Genomic DNA, 20,391 nt, shown 5'->3' with positions numbered 1-20,391 from the left:
CTTTTGTTTCCCCCTCTCTCCCAATCCCCGACATACACACCCCCAAAAACAAAAAAAACACCAAAATCTTTTAATTTGGAAAAGCTGCCATGGTGCCTCAGGGAGTTGTAGTTGAGGTGCCTCATGCGTCCATTCATGTGTCCATTCAACAGGTTGAGCTCCCTGTTCACCCAACTCCTCCCATGATGCACCACAGTCTCACCTTGTAGTGACGGGAGGTGGTTGCATCATGGGAGATGTAGTCCAGCTGGGGAGCCCAAGCCATAAAAATGAATGGGGATGCGAGGAAACCAAACTACAGTTCCCATGAGGCACCACAGCAGACTAGCCAAATTGAAAATATTTTTGTTTCCCAGGCATTTTGGTGTTTAGATTAAATGAAATTTTTCACAAAAAGTGCCTGCTTCCTGTGATAGATTTTTTGTTTGTTGGGAAAAAAAAATCTACCACAGGAAGCAGCCGCTTTTTGTGAAAAGTTTCATATAATCAAAATACCAAATCTTCTGTTGGAACACAGTTTTGACAGAATATTTTTGCCCGTCCTAATATGAGCGTGAAGTGCCTAAGAGGAAGGACTGTCTTGTGATGCAGCCACTGCCTTGGGATTCAGAAGAGAGGGGTTCTGTTCCAAACAGTTCCAGAAACTTCCTAAGTGAGCCTTGGTGAAGCCACTTAAGCTCTGACTCAGTTTCACCACCTTCCCTCCTCCACTATCTGAAAATGGGGATTATAAATTTTCCTTGCCCTCAGGATTTTCAATGATAAATTCATGAATATTATGAGATGCTCAGGTATTACAGTGTTAAATGGTCTAGGTAAGCCTATAAATAGTTAGCCCCTAGTGGCTACTCTAATTTATAATAAACCCCCAAGCCAGACCAGATTTTGGGAGGCACAATGATGGTTTTGTCTCCCCAACCATCCTCCAGTTGGGCTGTACCTCTGAGTTGTACCTTTGAGAGATACAGCTCAGAATCTGTCCCCCAGTCCTGAGGACACTGCTAACCATAGCTCCATGAGGAATAGGATTCACTGTTGGAAACTAGCTTTGCAACAGAGTTGGGAGGTAGAAATTAAGTTCGAAGGGAAATGCTGGGCTAGGTCTCAGATCACAGAGATTTGGTGCTAGGAGATGTCCCCCCACTCTAAGAATTTGATCACATTAGTTACATCTCTGCCATGCTTACCTCCAGCTTCTTGAATTACATACTATGACATAACTCCTAACTATGTCAACATACTGTAGTTTGCCAAAGGCAGCAATCCAAACCTTGCTACTCCTGAGATGGAGCCAACAATAAGGGTGGATCCTGTTTTTTTTATTGCTGTCTGACCCTAGCCATTATTGGGGATGTGATTTACTTCATTGTCTTCTCTTATGTCTTTCCAGGCATCACAGGTTACGCTGGTGGCGTATTTTGTTGTTAACTATTTTACTACGTGCTAGGTATTTTATAGCACAAATAAAGAAGTGGCCCCTCATCTGCCAAAGCACAAATAACTGAGTTATCATCTTTCTGACCTGATGCTCTGACTCTGTCAACCATCCCCCTGCACAGAGCCACACCTAGTTGAATCCCTCCACTGGATGCCCCTTACCCACTAGATCAGATGCAGGTTTCTTGCCCTCTCCTTTAAGGTCCTTCACAATTCTGCCCCTTCATACGTTTTACCACATCACCCCACCCACTCTAGCCTTGCTCCCCCATTATGTCTACTTCCCCTACAAGAATTTATGGGCCTACTTCCAGGCAGCCCCCTACGTGAGGAAGGCCCTCTAAATTTAGCAGTAAAGCCAATGCCCCCCTCCCTTCACATCAAATACTCCTCACAACCTACTTTTTCCATGATGCCTCCACATAATTCGCCAACTAACTAATCACAAACTAAGGAGCAGTCAGGTGACTATTTATTTATACATGCAAAACATGACTGGTGCATATATAAAATTGGACATATTGATTTCATTCCTTTCTCCTGCCCTACTGATATTGATTGTACTGGATGGCAGGCCCTTTGGGGCAGGGACCATGTCTTATTATGTGTTTGTACAGAACCTAGGACAAGGTGGCCCAATGCTGACTGAGGACTCGGGGCGTTACCACAACAGAAATAATTAATAATGGTGTCAGAAGTGACACAATGAGTGAGCCTAATGATCAGTCTGGAGCAGGTGGGGTTGAAGGACATGTGCACCTGCCCAAGAGCACATGCTTGCTCAGCATGTACATCGCGGTTGCTCAAAAGTTTTTCTCGTCTTTAAGAGACTCCGCACTTGTGAAATGAAGCTTGTGGGCCACATTAGGTGTCGCTGGAATATCTCACTCTGCAGCAAATCCCCAGAGTTCATTCTGTTTCCTTTTTTTCCTTTGTTAAAATAGTCTCCTGTATTGATCTGGGCAAACAATCCTCTCGTATTATGGAGTTTTATTGCTGTAATCTCTCAGCCCCTAATTGCTAAGAATAGACGACCCAAAGCTCTCCTTTTCAATTCCTTTTCATGGACAGCCCAGCAATCAATAATTCTTTAAATAGATGCTGTTTAGGATGTCAAAACTGGTAGGACAAATTGGAGTGCCACAAATTGCTAATTTTGAGGTAAAATTAAGCTGCACTTCTTACAGCATGAATTGCTGTAGTAACTGAGCGGTGGTTTTAAAAACAGTAATAGCTTTTTTAAATGTCCTGGAACTGGTCTCTTTATTTGCTGTCTCAACACTCTTCTCTTCCCTAGTTTGGTCTTGAAAACAGATGTCGCCTTTTCAGACTCTCCTGTTTGAATGACTGTAACAAACAGCAAAACACTGGCCCTAATGCAGAGCGTGTTTCCAACGTGTGCTTGTGCTATCACAGCTTGTGCTGTCAGCTTGATCCTGCAGGGTGCTGAACAGCCTCGATTCCTACAACCTGGGGGACAGGGAGTCCAGCAACGTGCCGGACCGGTGCTTGTATTGGTATCGATATACATTTAGACCCAGAATGAGGCTTATTTTGCCCAAGCATGCATTATGGTGGGAACCACCTAACATTGGTCTTGTGTGCCTCCCTGAGCTGAGGAATTCCTACCTGCCGGTGTTTCCATCTTTAGGTTTCTGTGGAGCAAGGGAGGGCTTCAAGATGTTGTGTGCGAAGGGGAATGAGAATATGCTGGAGTTGCTAATGCTGCCACTTCTCCAAGGAGACACCTCTCTACCTTGCGTTTCTGTTTAAACCCGAATGTTGTTGGTACACAGACCGCTTTGTGTCAGGAGAGTCAGACTTGTGCCATTGAGAGGCAGTGTGGTGCAATGGGCAGGGCACTGGACTGGCATTCAAGAGATTTGGGTTCTGTGTCCAGCTGTGCCACTAGCCTGCTAGGTCAGTGGCTCTCAACTTTTCCAGACTATTGTACCCCTTTCAGGAGTCTTGCGTACCCCCACATTACACTTCACATAAAAACGACTTGCTTACAAAATTAGACATCAAAATACAAACCTGTCACAGTGCACTTGTACTGAAAAATTGCTCCCTTTCTCATTTTCACCATATAACTACAAAATAAATCAATTGGAATATAAATATTGTACTTACATTTCAGTGTGTAGTATATAGAGCAGTATAAACAAGTCATTGTCTGTATGAAATTTTGGTTTGTACTGACTTCGCTATGGTTTTTGTAGCCTGTTGTAAAACTAGACAAATATCTAGATGAGTTGAGGTACCCGCTGGAAGACCTCTGCGTACGTCCAGGGGTACATATACCCCTGGTTGAGAATCACTGTGCTAGGTAACCAGGCACAAGCTGCTTCATTCCTCTGTGTTTCTGTCTTTCCCTCCCACAGTTGGTATGTCTTGTCTATTTAGATTGTGAGCTCTTCAGAGCAGGACCGTCTGTTGTTAGAACTGATCAAAACCTTCGGGTCAACTTTTGGAATTTTTACAAGACATTGACCCACGGGGAAGAAAATCCTTTGAATTTTTTATTAAAAGGTTTTTTTGTGGTTGCAAAATTTTTTTTTTCAACATTCAAATTTTTTTGACCAACTATACTTGCTATATATTTGTTCATATCGCGTCTAGAATAATGGGACACCAATTTCAGTTGGGACCTTTAGATGCTGCCTTACTATAAACAATTAATAATGAAACATAACTCTTCTATCCCTAACTTAGGCCAGGAGGCATGGGTTCAGAAACTGAAATGGCCTAAACTGAAGCAGTTCAGCCAACAAAAATGGAAGGCTCTGTATGGATCTCCAGAGTCCTCTGAGACAGCTGCTTTCCATAAGTCCTATGAGAACTTGGCCTTCTACTGGATTCTAAAGGCTGGGCACATGGTAAATAGCACATTTGCTGAAAGACAAAAGAAACCTAATATTAGTCAAATTGTGAATGATGTATCTGTCTGCTTTGCCTGCATAATATGGCTAAATGCTTTCCCACATTTGCATGAACACTCCAGAATCAGACTATGTAGATTATTCCTTTGGTTAATTAACTTCCTGGTTTGGAGATGTGGCTTACACTCAGACTTTGCATAATACCCAGCACAGACTTAATGGGCCTTATTCTCCCTTTCTCTGTACTGGTGTCAATGACTATGCATTGTGTGAAGCACAGGTTGTAAAACGCTGCCTCTCTGGTTTGGTAGCATTTTACACCCAGTACTTTGCTCGGGTTTAATTGACCATCGAATAAGGTAATGGAAAATCAGATCTTAATTTAATACTGTCTCTCTAAATTGTTTGAACAAAGAGCGGTAATCTGCATTTCATCCATCTTTGTAACAGGGTGTAGATGTATCTACTGTATTGAGAAAAATGTAATCTTTATATTCTGTACAATAATCCAGAACCATGGGAGGAGGGCAAATCTTAATTGCACTTTCCTTGCAGAGTCCAAAATGTTAGAAGCATATTCAGTCAACACACTGAGGCTTGTTTAAGTGAAGACCACCAAACTGTATCTAGCAGCTTCCCAGCCTTCCTGAAACAAGAAAGAGTTTCAGAATCCAGCTGCCTTAATTCACTTGTTTCTTGGCCTTGCTGTGGAATTTCCCATAATTAGTTACTTTTAGGCCCTCATTGTATATTTGTGACCACCATCCTAATGCCCTGCTAGTTGCACTCTTTTTTTTTTTTTAATGGAGATATCCTATCTCCTAGAACTGGAAGGAACCTTGAAAGGTCATTGAGTCCAGCCCCCTGCCTTCACTAGCAGGACCAAGTACTGATTTTTGCCCCAGATCCCTAAGTGGCCCCCTCAAGGATTGAACTCACAACCCTGGGTTTAGCAGGCCAATGACTGAGCTGTCCCTCCCCCCTTATTTCCCTCCTTAGCAGAAAAGTCTTATTATCCTTTCACTGGCTTTTTTTTTAAATGGGAATACATCTATTGTCTTTAGTAAAGTTACTCCCACTGGTGTAAGACTAGCATGAGATCAGAATCAGGCCCCCTGTCTTCCTTCCCGCAACCTTGGAAACAAAAAAACAACCAAACTCTGAACTGCATCCAATTTATTTTCACTAGTGCTAGTGCTGGGAGTTAGGAGACCTGTTTTCTCTTCCTGGCTCTGCCACCTATTCCTGTTTGACCCTGGGAAAGTCACTTTAACCTCTCTGTGCCTCTGTTTCCCCATCTTTACCTGACTGCAGTCCTCACTTGGAAGGCACTCTCACAATGCACTAATACCAGGGAGCAAGGTGAAGGCTGTCCTAGAAAAGCAAGCTAAATATTAGTGTGACTATGAAACATCTAGAGCTAGCAGTCTGCTTCCGCATAGCAATTAATAACACACTCTCTTTCCCTATGGTAGGTACCATCCGATCAAGGGGACATGGCGTTGAAAATGGTCAGGATGGTGACACAACAGAAACACTGGTGAAATGGATGCCAGCTGGCATGGTTTTCACATACAACTCCGGTGCTTTAGCAGAACTTGTGCCACAGACTGAACTTCAGAAGGAGCAATCACTCTGTGGAAAGTTAGCCTCTTTTACACTTTGGTAATGTGCAAGGCATTTAAGGAGATGCATGGTTATTCTTAAATGAAATGCTGCCTTTGAATCTGTAAACTGTGATTCTCTGCCTCAATACTGCTCACCCTGACTTTTCCTATGAGAACTTCACTCTGATAAATAACACACTCCGACGCTTCTTTGAGGATTGCCCAAATGCTCTTTGTCTGTTTATGCACCACTATTAAGATGAGTTTGCTGCTCTAAAGATTCAACCTCAGGCAGCAAGCCTGCTTCCATAAGCTGCGGATGCTTTTTCCTAAACGGATGACTTGGCATCTGAGTCAGACAGCATTGCTTTCTAGCTAGACGCCGCAGAGTGGCTGTGCTAGGACTTCATTTTGGATACAGATCCAGTTTGGACTGAGGTGTGTGTTCATACTGAACCACTCTTTCTACTCTTTCGCCTCCTTTTTCTTGTGCATTATCTAAGATTTGTTTTTTAATGCACTCAGTGCCACACAATCATCGCTCAGTACTTAATGTGAGAATAAACAATGTGCCAATACTTTCTCGTCATAGAATGAGCCAAAGTTCTAATGGATAAGAGCTGCTGGGCTTCTGGCCTCAACCCAGAAAGCGAATAGGAGAAGGTTATTTAAGCGATAAGGAGGAGGCATAAGTCAGAACAAATACCCCATCCACATTTTTCTAGATCTTGGATTGAGTCTTGCAGTGAGCTATTGGCTTTGCCATTTGAAGTGAAAATTCTTTATAAAGTGTACTTATCCCAGTTCCCAAGGGAAAACAATCACACACATGAGGTATTTGAATCACTTCATTCCTGGTGTACAGCTGCAATCCCCTTTGAAAATGACCCTTTTTATCGACACTCAGGCAGCTTGTTCCAGTTGTCAGAATCCTAAATAAATAGCAAACAGCCCTGTGCCTCCCCACATGTGAAACGTAAGAGTATTAGCGTAGCAACTATTGCAGTGTAATGCTATGTAAACGCATGTGCACAAACTCTGCTGTTAGAGCATAAATAAGCTGAAACTGCTATGGGGAACTTTGGCAATGCAGAAACAATCTACCTTTCCAGTAAACCAGTGGATCTCACTTAAATGCTGCACCTCATGGAAACAAGTTGATTTGATGCCTAAAACCTTGTACCTCTATGGTCTGGCTTTGGGGAATAAAACCCTCAGTGCTAAATAATGAATCCAATAGTTACAACTATGCTGATCTATGTATTGATCCTGCTCTTGTCACATTTTTTAACATGTTCTTGAAGCCAAATAAAAGCCAATATTGTAATGGATTATAGCACTTTCTGCCTAAAAGCAGCAATGGGAGGATACTGCCATGTGCCCCCATACATTATAGGTATAAGTGGTAGGTAGCTAACAGCAGCAAGTTTCTTCTCCCCTTGCCCAATGCAGAGAAAGTGTGGAGGGCAAGAATCCACCTGGAACCAGTGACTTAGAGGAACAGCTGGTTATGATCTAAGGGAGATATGATAAATAAATTGGGGGTTGGCTCCCTTTGATAGACACCCAGCCAGCGTTAGCTGTAAAATCCCTCTTGGTAGCTGTTCTTTACCTGTAAAGGGTTAAAAAGTCCCCCAGCTAAAGAAAAAAAAAGTGGGTACCTGACCAAAAGAGCCAATGGGAAGGTAAAACTTTTTAAAATGGGGAAAGAATCTTTCCCTTTGTTGGTTGTTCTCTGGGCTGGAGGGACAGGGCAGCCATGCTATAAGCTGCTTTAAGCCAGGTATGATCATAAATCATCAAATCATGCCTAGAACTACTTTTCTGACTTCCAAAGGTGTAAGTAGATCAGAATGATTAGCTACATGCAATCAGGTTTATTTCTGTTTATTTTTTAAGGCTTGTGGATCTCCTCTGTGCTAACCCCTGATGCTTTTGTTTGCTTGTAACCTTTAAGCTGAACCCCCAAGAAAGCTGGTTTTGGGTGCTTAATTTTTGTAATTGTTTCTTTTAAGATCTAGCAAAAAGCCTGAGTTCCAAATGTATTTTTTTCCCCGTTGTGTTTTTAATAAAATTTACCTTTTTTTAAGAACAGGATTGGATTTTTGGTGTCCTAAAAGACTTATGCGTGTTGTTTGATTAGCTGATAGCCACAGCTAATTTCCTTGGTTTTCTTTCTGAGCTCTTCCCCGGAGTGTGAGGGGAAGTAAAAGGGCTTGAGGATACCCCAAAGGGAGGAATTCCCAAGTGTTCCTTCCTGGGTTCAAAGGGAGTTTTTGCATTTAGGTGGTGGCAGCGTTTACCAAGCCAAGGTCAAAGAAAAGCTGTAACCTGGGAATTTAATACAAGCCTAGAGTGGCAAGTATTAACTTTTAAAATCCTTGCGGGCCCAAACTTCTGCACTCGGAGTGACAGAGTGGGGATTCAGCCTTAACAGGAGGGATACAAGCAATTTCCCTTGTTTTTTCAATGGGGAGTCATTTTCCCCTTTCTTAGTCATCGCCCCAGGTAGATGGTGGTAGTTCTGTTAGCCTGCAAGCTTTTGAAAATCGATTACTTCCTCTGAAGTTGTTTCTAGCAGGAGTACTGTATGCCAAAGTGCACTAGGAATCGCCTCCGTGCTGGGTATCGGGGTCTGCTTGGCTGGTTAATGCGCAGCAGGTTAGTGTGCTGTAGATTTACACTCCTGCTTGCTGTGCACTAACTCTTTCTAGACAAGCCTTTGCTGCTACTTTAATCAAGCCCATAGAGCAGAGGTCAGCAAACTACGGCACATCCAGCCTGCGGGACTGGCCTGCCCGGCTCCTGAGCTCCTGACTGGGGAGGCTAGCCCCCGGCCCCTCCCCTGCTGTCTCCCCTCCCCCGCAGCCTCAGCTCGCTGTGCTGCCAGCGTGGTGGCTTGGCTGGCTCCGGCTGGGTGGCGCGGCTCAGGGTGCCCTGGCATGGTCCCCCCAACAACAGGGGCCCCCAGGGCTGGGCACTCGGGCAGCTCAGCACTGGTGCTCCCCCCATGGGGGAAGGAGCTGTGCTGTGGGGGCAGGGGAGCAGGCGGGCGGTGCGGGTGGCAGGAGCGCGGCGAACGCGGGCTGGAGGACTCGGAAGGAACACTGCGCAGCCGGACGGAAAGAAGCGGCACTTTGAAGGGGAAATCGCTGCTTCTCTCTGGCTGCACGGTTGCTCCTGCTCCTCCTGAGTCCTCCAGCCCATGTTCGCAGGGCCAAGTTCAGAAAGGGGCTGGGGGGGGATCCCAGGAGGGTGGTTAGGGGCAGGGAGTCCCGGGAGGGGGTGGTCAGGGGACAGGGAGGGGGGGTTGAATAGGGGGTGGGGTTCTGGGGGGCAGTTAGGGGCGGGGATCCTGGGAGGGGGTGGTCAGGGGACAAGGCGCAGGGCGGGAGGTTGGATGGGTCGGGAGTTCTGAGGGGGTCAGGGACCAGGCTGTTTGGGGTGGCACTGCCTTCTCTCCCTGGCCCTCCATACCGTTTCACAACCCCGATATTGCGCTCAGGCCAAAAAGTTTGCCCACCCCTGTCCTAGAGAGCTGTTGGAGTGGGAGAGGAAACAGGGCAAAAGCCATTCAGCAGTCTCAGCCATTCCAGGCTGGCGCTTGTTCTGAAACACTGGGTGTCCCTGTAGTGCAGCAACCGTGAGGCTGAATCAGTCCATTGGGGTTTAATTAACTGAGCTCAATGCCTTTTCCCACACACTAGGGAGCCCAGCTTTTCAAGTACAGTTGGTATGTTCAGCTCAGCAGTGTAAGTTCAGTAATGTTCCTGATGCTGCTGCAACCCAGAAGGGATATTTTGGTTAAACAGCAGGAGTTGTAAGGCTGAACATGCTAGTCACAGCAGCTACTGTACCTGTCACTCAAGTCTTGGTGTTGGGATTTTTTTTTTTTTTAGGGTTGCTCTATATAAATGTCTACGTATCACACTGAGAATTGAGTGTAAATGGAAAAAATATGCTGAGACTGCGAGAATATGTAATCACTTAATATTTTCAAGAGCGCTGTGAACTGAAGGCTTCAGTGCTTACGGAGATGGAGGTGCTCAGGAGCCATTCGGATGAAGTGGTTATTGGAAGGTCCATGTGCTGATCCAAAGAATTTTGAGGTACAATCTGCTCTCGGTCTCACCATACGAGTTTCAAGGCAGCTTTGTACCCATTCACTTCCCCCAGGCTTTTGTCTTTCCAGTATAATTACTAACAAATGAGTATTTATTCATCACAACGTTCTTTACAAACTATACCCAGGAAACACTGGATCCACCACTGTGGTTCAACTACCTCTGGAGTGGAATGCAATGGCTGTTTAATGCTGTACAGCATCACTGAACTGCCTAGGACAGGAGGCAAGGAACACAGGCCTAAATTTTCCAAAGGAGCAACTGATTCTTGGGTGCCCAGCTTGAGATACATTCATAGGTTCTGATTTTCAGAAGATGTTCAACACTTTCTGAAAAATTAGACCTCTCTTAGGTATCTCAAGGTAAGCACCCACAATCACTCATTCCTTTTGAAAATATAAGTCATAATGGACATAATAAACAAGAGCAATATGATTTCCAGTCTACCTATACATGGGCATATTAGAGACCAAATGAGGCGCGGACACCACCCTTAATGTATCTTTTCTGGCCCAAACGGCTATTGAAGTTTACACAACAAGTGGTCAAGTTCTGTCTTCTGTTTCATCTGAATAATGGCAGGTAGCCCCTTAATCCCACCATCCCTAACAATAGCATCGGTAACTGGTTCAGACTCAATCACTGCATTTCCATCACCAAGAGCACTTCCTGCAGAATATTCATCCAACTCCTGAGTAGGCCCCAGTTTTATAGATTGCACATAGAGCTGATGGGAATTAAAAAAAAAAAAAAATTATCAAAATCTCAAATTTTGATTAAAAAAACTGGAAAAAGAATTTCATGACTTTTTTTTTCACCATTTTCCAGCCATTTCTAGTTGTAAGATTGGATTGCAGTCTAACCTGGTAAATGTTAGTAAAAATTCATATAGCACTTGAAAAACAAGACCAAAATACTTGCAATGTAGAGGGGCAACCAACTTATCATCACTGATGTGTCTTCAGGAACCCTGATTGATTTGAATGTATTAACTCAGTTCTATGGCCTTGCCTACATTCTCTCCCCCCCCATCTCCCCAAGTCTTACGAACAAAATTGATAGGTAGGCACCATACTATGTAGGACTGAATAAGATTTTAAGACACTATGAATCAATTCTGCTGTCAGCTGTCTGGAATAATCTTATTTACAAGCTGCCTTCAAAAATGACGACCACAATCATTTTCCAAAAGCATTATGAACAGCTCCAGAAACAGCTTATTTAGGCTCCTTTTATAATTGCTTCCCCATTCCTAAAATTTCCTCTTCAATAATGTTTCCCTGTAAGCCTTTGGTCACTTGCATTGTCTTTGAAATAATCATACTATTTTCATATATGCTTATCATCACGTGACTGGGCAGAACTGTAATGACACTGCTCCTAAATACTCTTGCATAAATATTGTTGACACGCCCCTGTCCCCCATCCCCCCACCCCGATACTAGTCAGTGAGCTTGGACTTTCTGCTCATACAAGTTGCTGTTTGGCTTTAGTTACTAGTATGCTCTATCGTGATCTAATTTTATTGTCCTGTTCCAATTCTAGTTGCTATATCCACAAGTATGTGGGAATTGTATACCTTGCTGCCAAATATCATAAGATCCCAGATGGGGAAGATTTATTCAATTGTCTAATCCATCACAGACAGGACAAGACTAGGTGGCATTAAAAAGACACTTTTCTTTAAAACTCCTCAGCAATGAAAAATAATGTACTAAATAATTCACTGCGAGTCCAGGTGCATTTTGGGTAAATTAGCTTAAACCATGTCAGCTGAGGTCAGTACAGGCTGGGGCTGGTTGAGGATCCAAATCCTAATGGTGACTTTGAAAAATCTCAGCTTTAATTTCTAAAATAACGGTTCCAAGAATCTGGAGAACAGACTCTGCAGGATTCGGCAGTGTCCTTTTTCATGTCTCTCCGCACCCCTGAGGTATGGCGTAGTGTTTGAGAACACCACACAATAGAGGGCCAGCCCTGGCTCCTTTTCATGCCCCATTTGGATCACCCTAAACAATTGCACCCTCTTGCCCTGTTGTTCAGAGATACAGGAATATTGGATATTTGCTCCGAAGCCTCAGGGCCCCGACACAGTTCAGATACTTACCCAATTATGGCTTTTTGGGGTGACCACCAGCCTGGCTGCTTTACCTTGTTAGAGTGCAGCCTGGTGGAGTCATGTCTTACAGTCTGGGGCAACTGGCAGCCCTCCCACCCTGCTCGGAGTCCTTTGGAAGGAAAGCTGATGGGGTCCTCTCACCCAAACCCAGTCTGCAGATGACTGGAAATCCCATTAAAACATTCTCAACCTGCTGTGGCACATTTGGTGCCAGGGCATGCCAGAAACAAGAGGAGGTTTTGTTCTTAAGTGTTTTGAACACTCGGGTGGAGGGAGGCAAGGGAGGCTTATTTTATCCAATCCGGTCTTTATCTCAGCTTCCCAGGAGACCAGTGGCTATTGTGATTGGTGCCAACCTCCCGGCTCTTTTGCATGTTCATCTGGCTACTGGTAGAAATGCAGTGAAGTGATCATCCACTTGGTGGAATTAGGAGACTTTAAAATACCATGGGAAAACATTGTCATGAACAAAGTCAGGGGCCAGTTCAATCAATACAAATACTCAAACAGCACTTGAAGACACCATAGGCCAAATTCTCCCTTTGCTGACACCAAGACAGCCTAGCTAAGCCGAATGAGGACAATGTGTGTCACACTGGTGTCAATGAGAAGATAATGTAACCATAGGATTTTACTTTGGAAATGGTTTGATTTGAACTAGCACAGAGCTTTTTGCAATAGGTTCCTGGGAATAAGAATTGGGTCCTTTGTATTTATAGCTGTTGAGTTAGTAACAGTCATCCAAGCCAAATGACAGCAACAAGACTAGAGAGGTACAAATGACAGGAGAATATTCCTTGCTTTTGTAATCCCAACATATCACTCTATATTGTGACCTATATTTAAGCACATTGTTTCTTCAAATAGAGTATGCAGTGGTCACCCTTAAAAACGTTCCCATTTCACCTTGGTAAACCGGTATCATTGCCATAGTGTGTACAGTATTCCCTACAGTTACTACTACAAGGAATATGGCACATGCTAAGGGAATGCATAAGAAATACTGCCCATACTGAGGTCATCCCAGTTAGCTATCCTGCAAAGACTTAATGCATGCGCTTCACTTTATGCACTGTGAGTAGTGCCGTTTAAGTTCCTGCGACCATTCATAATGTGTACAGTTAAACCTATGCCTATGACTTTGCAGAATGGGGCGGGGGTCCGTCTAAGTCCATTGGGATGTTTTTAAGGAACATCACTGGACATTACAGCTTCTGGAAGAACTGTCATAGTTTTGTACAGAAATTTTCCCAAATTCAATGGAAATTTTCAAAATTTAATTGGAAAAAAAAATGGGAAAAAATCCATTTTTGGGAAATTTTCCCAAAATTTCAAACCAGCCCGGCAGAACTCCACTACCTCTCAAGAATTTTTTGGCCCTAGAGGACAGCAGGAGTAGAATAGGACATGAGACCCCTTTGACTGTTGCCAACATCACCTTTCCTCACTATCTCTTCTCTTCATCTGATTTACCCCTAACAGTTTAAAACACAACAACAAACTGGAACCTGCATCCTACTGTTACCATAGCAACTCTCTAATGTCATTAATGGCAACATCCTGGGGCAGAGGGTTAACTGTTATAAAGTAAGATCCTCACTGAGTGATAATATGAGTTCCGAGAAGTGAATTCATCCCATGAAGATATTTTGCGAGGTTATACCTAACAATGTCATATCCAAGGATGTATATGTTGGAAGGCAACCAGAATTGCAAATCATAAGGTCACCTGCCATGGGTAGTGCAGTTTCTACATACAGTTTCTGACATCAGACATCATTCTGACACAGTACGTTGATGGAAAAGCAGCTCATTGTAATGAAATCCCGCAAGTGCCGCCAACACCCAGTGGCTTTCAATGATATATCACGTCCCAAACTATTAACCCTTAACAGGCAATGATGGCAGCCCCACCAGAAATGATATTTCAGATGCAGAAACCCTAATTTGCTTCCTCTAAAAGATCAGTTCTACAAAGTATCGCAACTGAGAGGAGGGGACTTCTGGCAATGACTAGTAGAATGAGAGACAGTGTACTATCCACACAATACCTTATCTTTATGTAGGGGCTTTTAAGCTAGGAGAAATCTAAACACTGAATAAAATATATTGAAAGATCACTTGATATACCTTGAAATGCAGCCACTTCTAATATGGAATTCTGCAATATCTACGCCACACAACCATAATTAAAATCCTCCCTTTTCTCTGAGCCAGGGACAAAACTCTTTAAAGAGCAGCTATGGGTCAGAAAAGTGACAATGAGAATATTACTTGTATTACATTAGCTCCTGGAGGCCACTGTCATGGATCAGGGCCCCACTATGCTAGGAACTGTACAAATACATAACAAAAAAACATTCCCTGTCAAAAAGAGTTTACAATGTAAATAAAAATGGCACTTTCACAGTCAACAGATTAGATCATTCTATTCAGCACTACTCACTCCACGGACAAAAGATAAGTAGAGATGGACCTGAACCAACACCCTACAGAACCAAATGCCTCTGAACTTTGGTGTGCTCAAAATTGGAATCCAGATTTTGCCACTGACTGAGCCTATATCTAACCGTAAGTTTTTGCTAGTTTCCCCCCCTGTTATCACTGCACAGCCAGTGCCACTATGGGAGACTGAGATGGATTCTATTCTGTCTCAGATATCACCCAGAGAATTAGCTACAATCCACTTGCAGAATCTTTATTAGTGGTGATGACACATGGGAAGAAAGAAGCCAGAGTGATTTCAAAATCCAACTGAAAGTTTGCAGAGCTGCCAGTTAGAAAAGCATTTTTCTACTTGTAAAGCAAGCAGATGTGATGTGGTGTCTACCAGAGACAATATACGTGGTTCCCCACAGGGCCATCTTCACAGTCACTTTTCAGAGTAGGACAGGATTTTAATTATTTTTTGAATATCTTGCCTGAAGATTCGAATGCATTGTGCTCTGGGGTCTGATAGGAGTTTCTCTGCAAGCCTCTACTTCAGAAATACTAAACAAAATATGTATTCGCCGTAAAAATGTTCCATAATATAATAAGGCTGTTACACTAGTACGATGTGAAATAATTTAGGGTGCTATCACCCCCATGTGATTTTATTCTCTGTTGGAAGTGCAAGTTGTATCCAGTAGAGGGGCTTGCTCCATATCTTTCTCCCTCTCTTGAGTGGGAAGGTTCCTCTTGTGATTCAAGTAAGTACAGCCCCACGAGAGAGAGGATGTGGGATCTATTTCAGGTTCTGCTGAAGCCTGATTCAAACCCCCTTGAAATTGTTCTATTGATTTCAATAGACTTTGAATCAAGCTTTTAATGGACTTCTTTTATGATCTTGGGCCAGTTACTTAACCTGTCTGTAAAATGAGGTAGTAATACCTCCCTGCCTCACAGTGGGGTTGCAAGGCTTGTTTCATTGATATTTCTAAATTACTCTGAGGTCCTCAAATGGAAGCTGCTAGCCACAATTATTCGTAATGATATCATCACCACCTCATCTCCCTTTTCCTAGTGACACTTAGCTATATTAGTAGCCTTGATCATGTTAAGCATCCTGCACTTTTGCAGAATTCAGGTTAGTGATGTTTTGCACTAAGATCCTGCAGACACTTTAAAGGGACATTTGTTATTCAAAACCATCCCTTGGTTACCTGTGAAGCCTTTAAGGAACTTTGTGTAAAATAGATTTTAGGGCAGGATTTTCAAAGCTGCATCCAGATTCTGGATGTCCAATTCCTTATAATTTCTAATGGGAACGGGGTATCCAAATCTTTTAAGCAGCTGTCATGGCCCTAGTCAAGCTCCCCCTGCTGGACATTCACCAGATCGCTGCGTTTCGAGTCCCACATGCTGGACCATGCACTTTTAACCTTTCTGGAGTCCGAGCAGAATCCAGGCTCATAGTTTCTAGGCATGCTCATGGGGTGCAGATTCTCTTTCTGTCACCCACCTCTGAGAGTTGAGCCCCTGCAGTCCCACTGCCCAGGTCCCAAGACTGATGCAGGCTCCTCCAGATGCCTCAGTTGCTTAAACACCTTTCCCAAAGCTCCAACCTTGCAGGCACTCTGGTTTACAGTTTACCTCTGTAGGGACATGTAATAATTGACGCAAACAGAAACCTTTTGCAAAGCCTGTGTCCATCACAATTAATCTAGACAGCACACGAGCCATACAGTTCTAGGTAAAAACAGCAACACACCCATAAGCCATTACCTGTCTCAGTTTCCTCACCAGTCTTGAACATTCTTTGGGACTTCATCAAAGTCCTTTAGGATGTCCACAATCCCCCCTCCTGCAGCTCATGGCTTCTCCTTTCTCTCGTGCAGCCAGCTTCCTTCAGCCTTGTCTGGTTTCACAGCCAGAAAGTCCCTCTTCCTCCAAAAGCTTGTCCCACTCTCCTGCCCCAAGCTTCCTTTGTCAGTCCAACCCACCCAATTTCTATGTTTTTAAAGGGATGTACCAACACCTGATGGCGTGGCTCCCTCTCCTGGAAATATTCTATTCCTTCAAACCCTAGCCTTCTTCAGAGAAGTTGGAGAAAACTGGTTTTAGCTAGGATGCAGTTCTTTTTTCCCTCTGCCTGAGCAAGATCTATTCAGGTGCTGATAGCCTTTAATGACTGATCTATTCATAGAGAAGGCCCTTCATTTTCAGTTTTTACTGATTTTTACTGAAAAATTCCTGAGTTTTACAAAACTGTTATTTAGGTTTTGCTGGTTTTCACTCAAATTTTGGACCACTCAAGTACATGAAAATACTGATTATGTTAAGCAAATCCACTACATTACATTAGTATATGTGTTTATGTTAATTATAAATTAATCTAGGTGTAAATGCAAGGCTGTGTGTTAAAATAAGGCAGTGTAATGGAAGATACCCATGCTTATGCATGTATGTGCCTATGTGAAGATACTGTTAACGTGCAGTTCATGAAATAAACCGCAGCATTAAACTACTTTAACTTTCAATACTCGTACTTTCTCTATTTGTTGCTTTATTTCTGCCCTCCTATCCCCTAATATGAACCCTGATATTTACCCAGAAAACTGTGAAGTTAATTTTGTGCACTAATTTTCACCTCTTTTTTAACTATTTGTAATAAAGGCTGATAGATACTCAGGAAATTTTAAACAAAATAAAAAATAAAGGGCCTTAGTCACCACTCCCCTGCTTCCTTCATGCAAGGAGTATGTGGCATTCAAACACAGTAAAGAAAATCATAAGACCTAAGGAATACAGACAGTTGATTAAACCAATCTGGAATTTATAAGTTGTACATAGACAGGTTCCCCAAACTGTCACAGCAGCTCTGAAAATCTCAGCCTCAATGTTTTGCTATTTGCCTTTTCACTCCTAGTCAAGTGTTGTGATGACTAACGTAGGTGATTAACTTGTTAAATAATAACTACCTGTTCTGGCAGGGAGAAATAGCCCTTTGTACTAGCAGATACCTCCTAAAAAGGTTTGGAGAATATAGAACATCAGCAAGAAATTAAGCCTACCACATACGGTCCACTGACAATAAAAGGGAACTCCCACTCAGTTCAGCCTTTCATGCTGTGTCTTCCTATTGCAGTTGCAAGGCAAGTGAGTATAGCACACATTCAGCTCAGTGTCCCTGCCTCAGTGTGCCTGGGCTACTCCCAGCTTTCAGATCTCAGGCCTCAACTCCCAGCATCTAGTTCCTGCCTCTCTCATCTCAGCTCCCAGTGCTGTCGTATCTGCTCCCGGATCTCAGCTCTAAACTCAGCTGTCGGCAGTGACGGTTTCTTTACCATATTTTGCGGCTCTCTGATATTCGCCTTCTTGCAGATCTCACCAGCACACCAGTTTTGCGAGTCAGTTTTCAGACTTTAGCACCAGCTCTTCAATTTACTGCCTTAGCTCCCAGTGCTTCTTTGTAAATGTATCTACAGTTAGGGACAAATATGAGACAAAGTGATCCAGACATTGAGCAGGCAGATTTTATACAAGCTTCCCCATATTTGCCAGTGCGTAACCACCCTGACTTGCAGCTCCCAGCCCAGGGCTACTGCTCCCTCATCATAGGACAGGAGGAACTCCCATTGATGTCAGTGGAAGTTATTTCTACTCAGCCACTGGAGAATGTGTTCCTTTGTGCTCATCAGGCACAACCAATCATGCCCACATCTCTAGTGCAGTATATAATGCACACCAGTGCAGGCTAAGATCTGCCATGTTGCAAACTCATGATTGTATCACAGTTCTTGTGCAATTTGGTGATTTTCCTTAAGCTCCAGCTCCTGGAGACAATTAATTACAAGAAAATCTCAGTTTTCATATAAAAACCACAAGAAAAATTCTATATATGCAAACTGATGGGATCAAAATTAGCTGTTACCACTCAAGAAAGGTCTTGGAGTTATCATGGATAATTCTCTGCAAACATCTGCTCAATGTAAAATGGCAGTCAAAAACCTAACAGAATGTTAGAAACCATTAAGAAAGGGATAGATAAGAAGACAGAAAAATATCATAATGCCACTATATAAATCCATGGTATTCCCACATTTTGAATACTGCATGCAGTTCTGGTCATTCCATCTAAAAAAAGATATATTAGAATTGGAAAAGTCACAGAGAAGGTCAACAAAAATGACCAGGGGTATGGAACAGCTTCCATATGAGGAGAGACTAAAACGACTGGGACTGTTCATCTTAGAAAAGAGATGACTAAGAAGATGATAGACATCTGTAAAATCATGAATGGTGTGGAGAAAGTGAATAGATCTGGAGGTGTTATATACCCTTTCACATAACACAAGGACCGGGGGTCACCTAATGAAATTAATAGGCAGTGGGTTTAAAACAAATATAAAGGAAGTACCTCCTCACACAACACAGTCAACTCATTGCCAGGGAATGATGTGAAGGCCAAAAGTATAACAGTTCAAAAAAGGGTTAGATAAGTGAATGCAAGACAGGTCCATCAGTGGCTATTATCCAAGATGGTCAAGGGCGCAACTCCATGCTCTGGGTTTCCCCAAACCTTTGACTGCCAGAAGTTGGGACTGGATGACAAGGGATGGATGGCTTGATAATTGCCTTGTTCTGTTCATTCCCTCTGAAGCACCCGGTATTGGCCCCTGTTGGAAGACAGGATACTGGGCTAGAACGATCACTGGTCTGACCCAGTGTGTCCGTTCTTATGTTCTAGATATCAGGGTTGTGGAGAAAAGCTTGAAAATTGGCCCTAAAAGCTCCAAAACCAGAAAGCAGATAAAAGAATCTGAACTGTATTATTTCTTTCACAGGTCATGAGTTGAGAGGCAATCTCTAGATTTTGGAGGCCCTATTCATGATTTTTGAATGCTGGAGGTTGACAACACTGAGGAGGAGATTGCCAAATCCATTCTCCCTGTAGCCAGTTTTGAACTTGGAGCTTACAAGTACAAGTCCATCACAATGGTCCTGAAATCTCAGGGTGCTGCTCTGACTTCACAACCCTTTAGTTCCCAGCCACTCTCTGATCAAACACTTTGCTTCCCTTCTCTTAGTTCTCACCACTTCTTTGGCCTCAAATCTCCTCTTTTATCCCTTGCTTCACAGCTGACTGTTCCCATCTTCTTGCATCAACTATCAAAATCTCGCTTCTGAGATCTCTGCTCTTTGTTTTCTGCTCCTAGAAGAGATGCCCGTTTTCTCTTATCAGCAAAGGGCCAGTTGAACTCAAGGGGTTTATGTTTTTCCATAAGGTTTGGCAAATTCAATCTGCAGATTTGGGAAAAGGTGGAATAAAAAGGACTCCTATTCCCTGGCTGGCTAAGGTACCTTTGAGTGTTTAAAACAAAATTAAAAGGGGCATTAAAGTTCGATTGTACAAATACAATTGCCTGCTGGGAAGATCCCTGCAATCCATGGAACTTGAATCCAGATCCACAGCGTTCTTACCTATCATCACACTGCAGCCAACAACTTACTGGCAGGTACTAGAATCAAAACTCCTTGAAGACCAGCTCAGATAGTGGGCATCACCCCGGAGCCTGGAACACTGGAGCTTCTGGTTGGCCCGCTCCCCCTACTTAAGCCAGAAGGAGGAACAGGAAATCATCCATACAAACTGTTGACACTGGGACGAAGTTGGCCAGTGATTAATGTAGGATGGGGTAGGAGGGACCATCTCCCCATGCCAACCAGGGTTCAGAACCAGGAGGTCATGAACTGACAGTCAGATACTAGGAATCAGGAGGTCAGGGTCAGGAGACAGG

General features: G+C 43.3%; 1 protein-coding gene and 1 long non-coding RNA gene across 4 annotated transcripts in view; one reads left to right on the top strand and one right to left on the bottom strand.

Annotated features, from left to right (window-relative positions):
• The window catches only part of LOC128848121 (retinoid-inducible serine carboxypeptidase-like), a 21,048-nt gene extending 13,791 nt beyond the window's left edge, over positions 1-7,257 (top strand). For all 3 annotated transcript variants that reach the window (XM_054047908.1, XM_054047910.1, XM_054047909.1), the window contains 2 exons: positions 4,153-4,316; positions 5,795-7,257. In XM_054047908.1, the coding sequence (XP_053903883.1) occupies positions 4,153-4,316; positions 5,795-5,863 (233 nt within the window). In that variant the 3' untranslated portion in view covers positions 5,864-7,257. The remainder of the gene's footprint in view (positions 1-4,152; positions 4,317-5,794) is intronic.
• On the bottom strand, positions 4,254-20,391 carry LOC128848122 (uncharacterized). Its single transcript, XR_008446970.1, has 3 exons — positions 19,011-20,391; positions 17,938-18,072; positions 4,254-4,332 (listed from the first exon to the last, which is right to left on the bottom strand). It is a non-coding gene; the product is annotated as an uncharacterized LOC128848122 (long non-coding RNA).

Source organism: Malaclemys terrapin, chromosome 13 (assembly GCF_027887155.1).
Source record: "Malaclemys terrapin pileata isolate rMalTer1 chromosome 13, rMalTer1.hap1, whole genome shotgun sequence".
Classification (NCBI taxonomy): Eukaryota; Metazoa; Chordata; order Testudines; family Emydidae; genus Malaclemys; species Malaclemys terrapin.
This window is presented reverse-complemented; position numbering and strand designations above follow the sequence as displayed.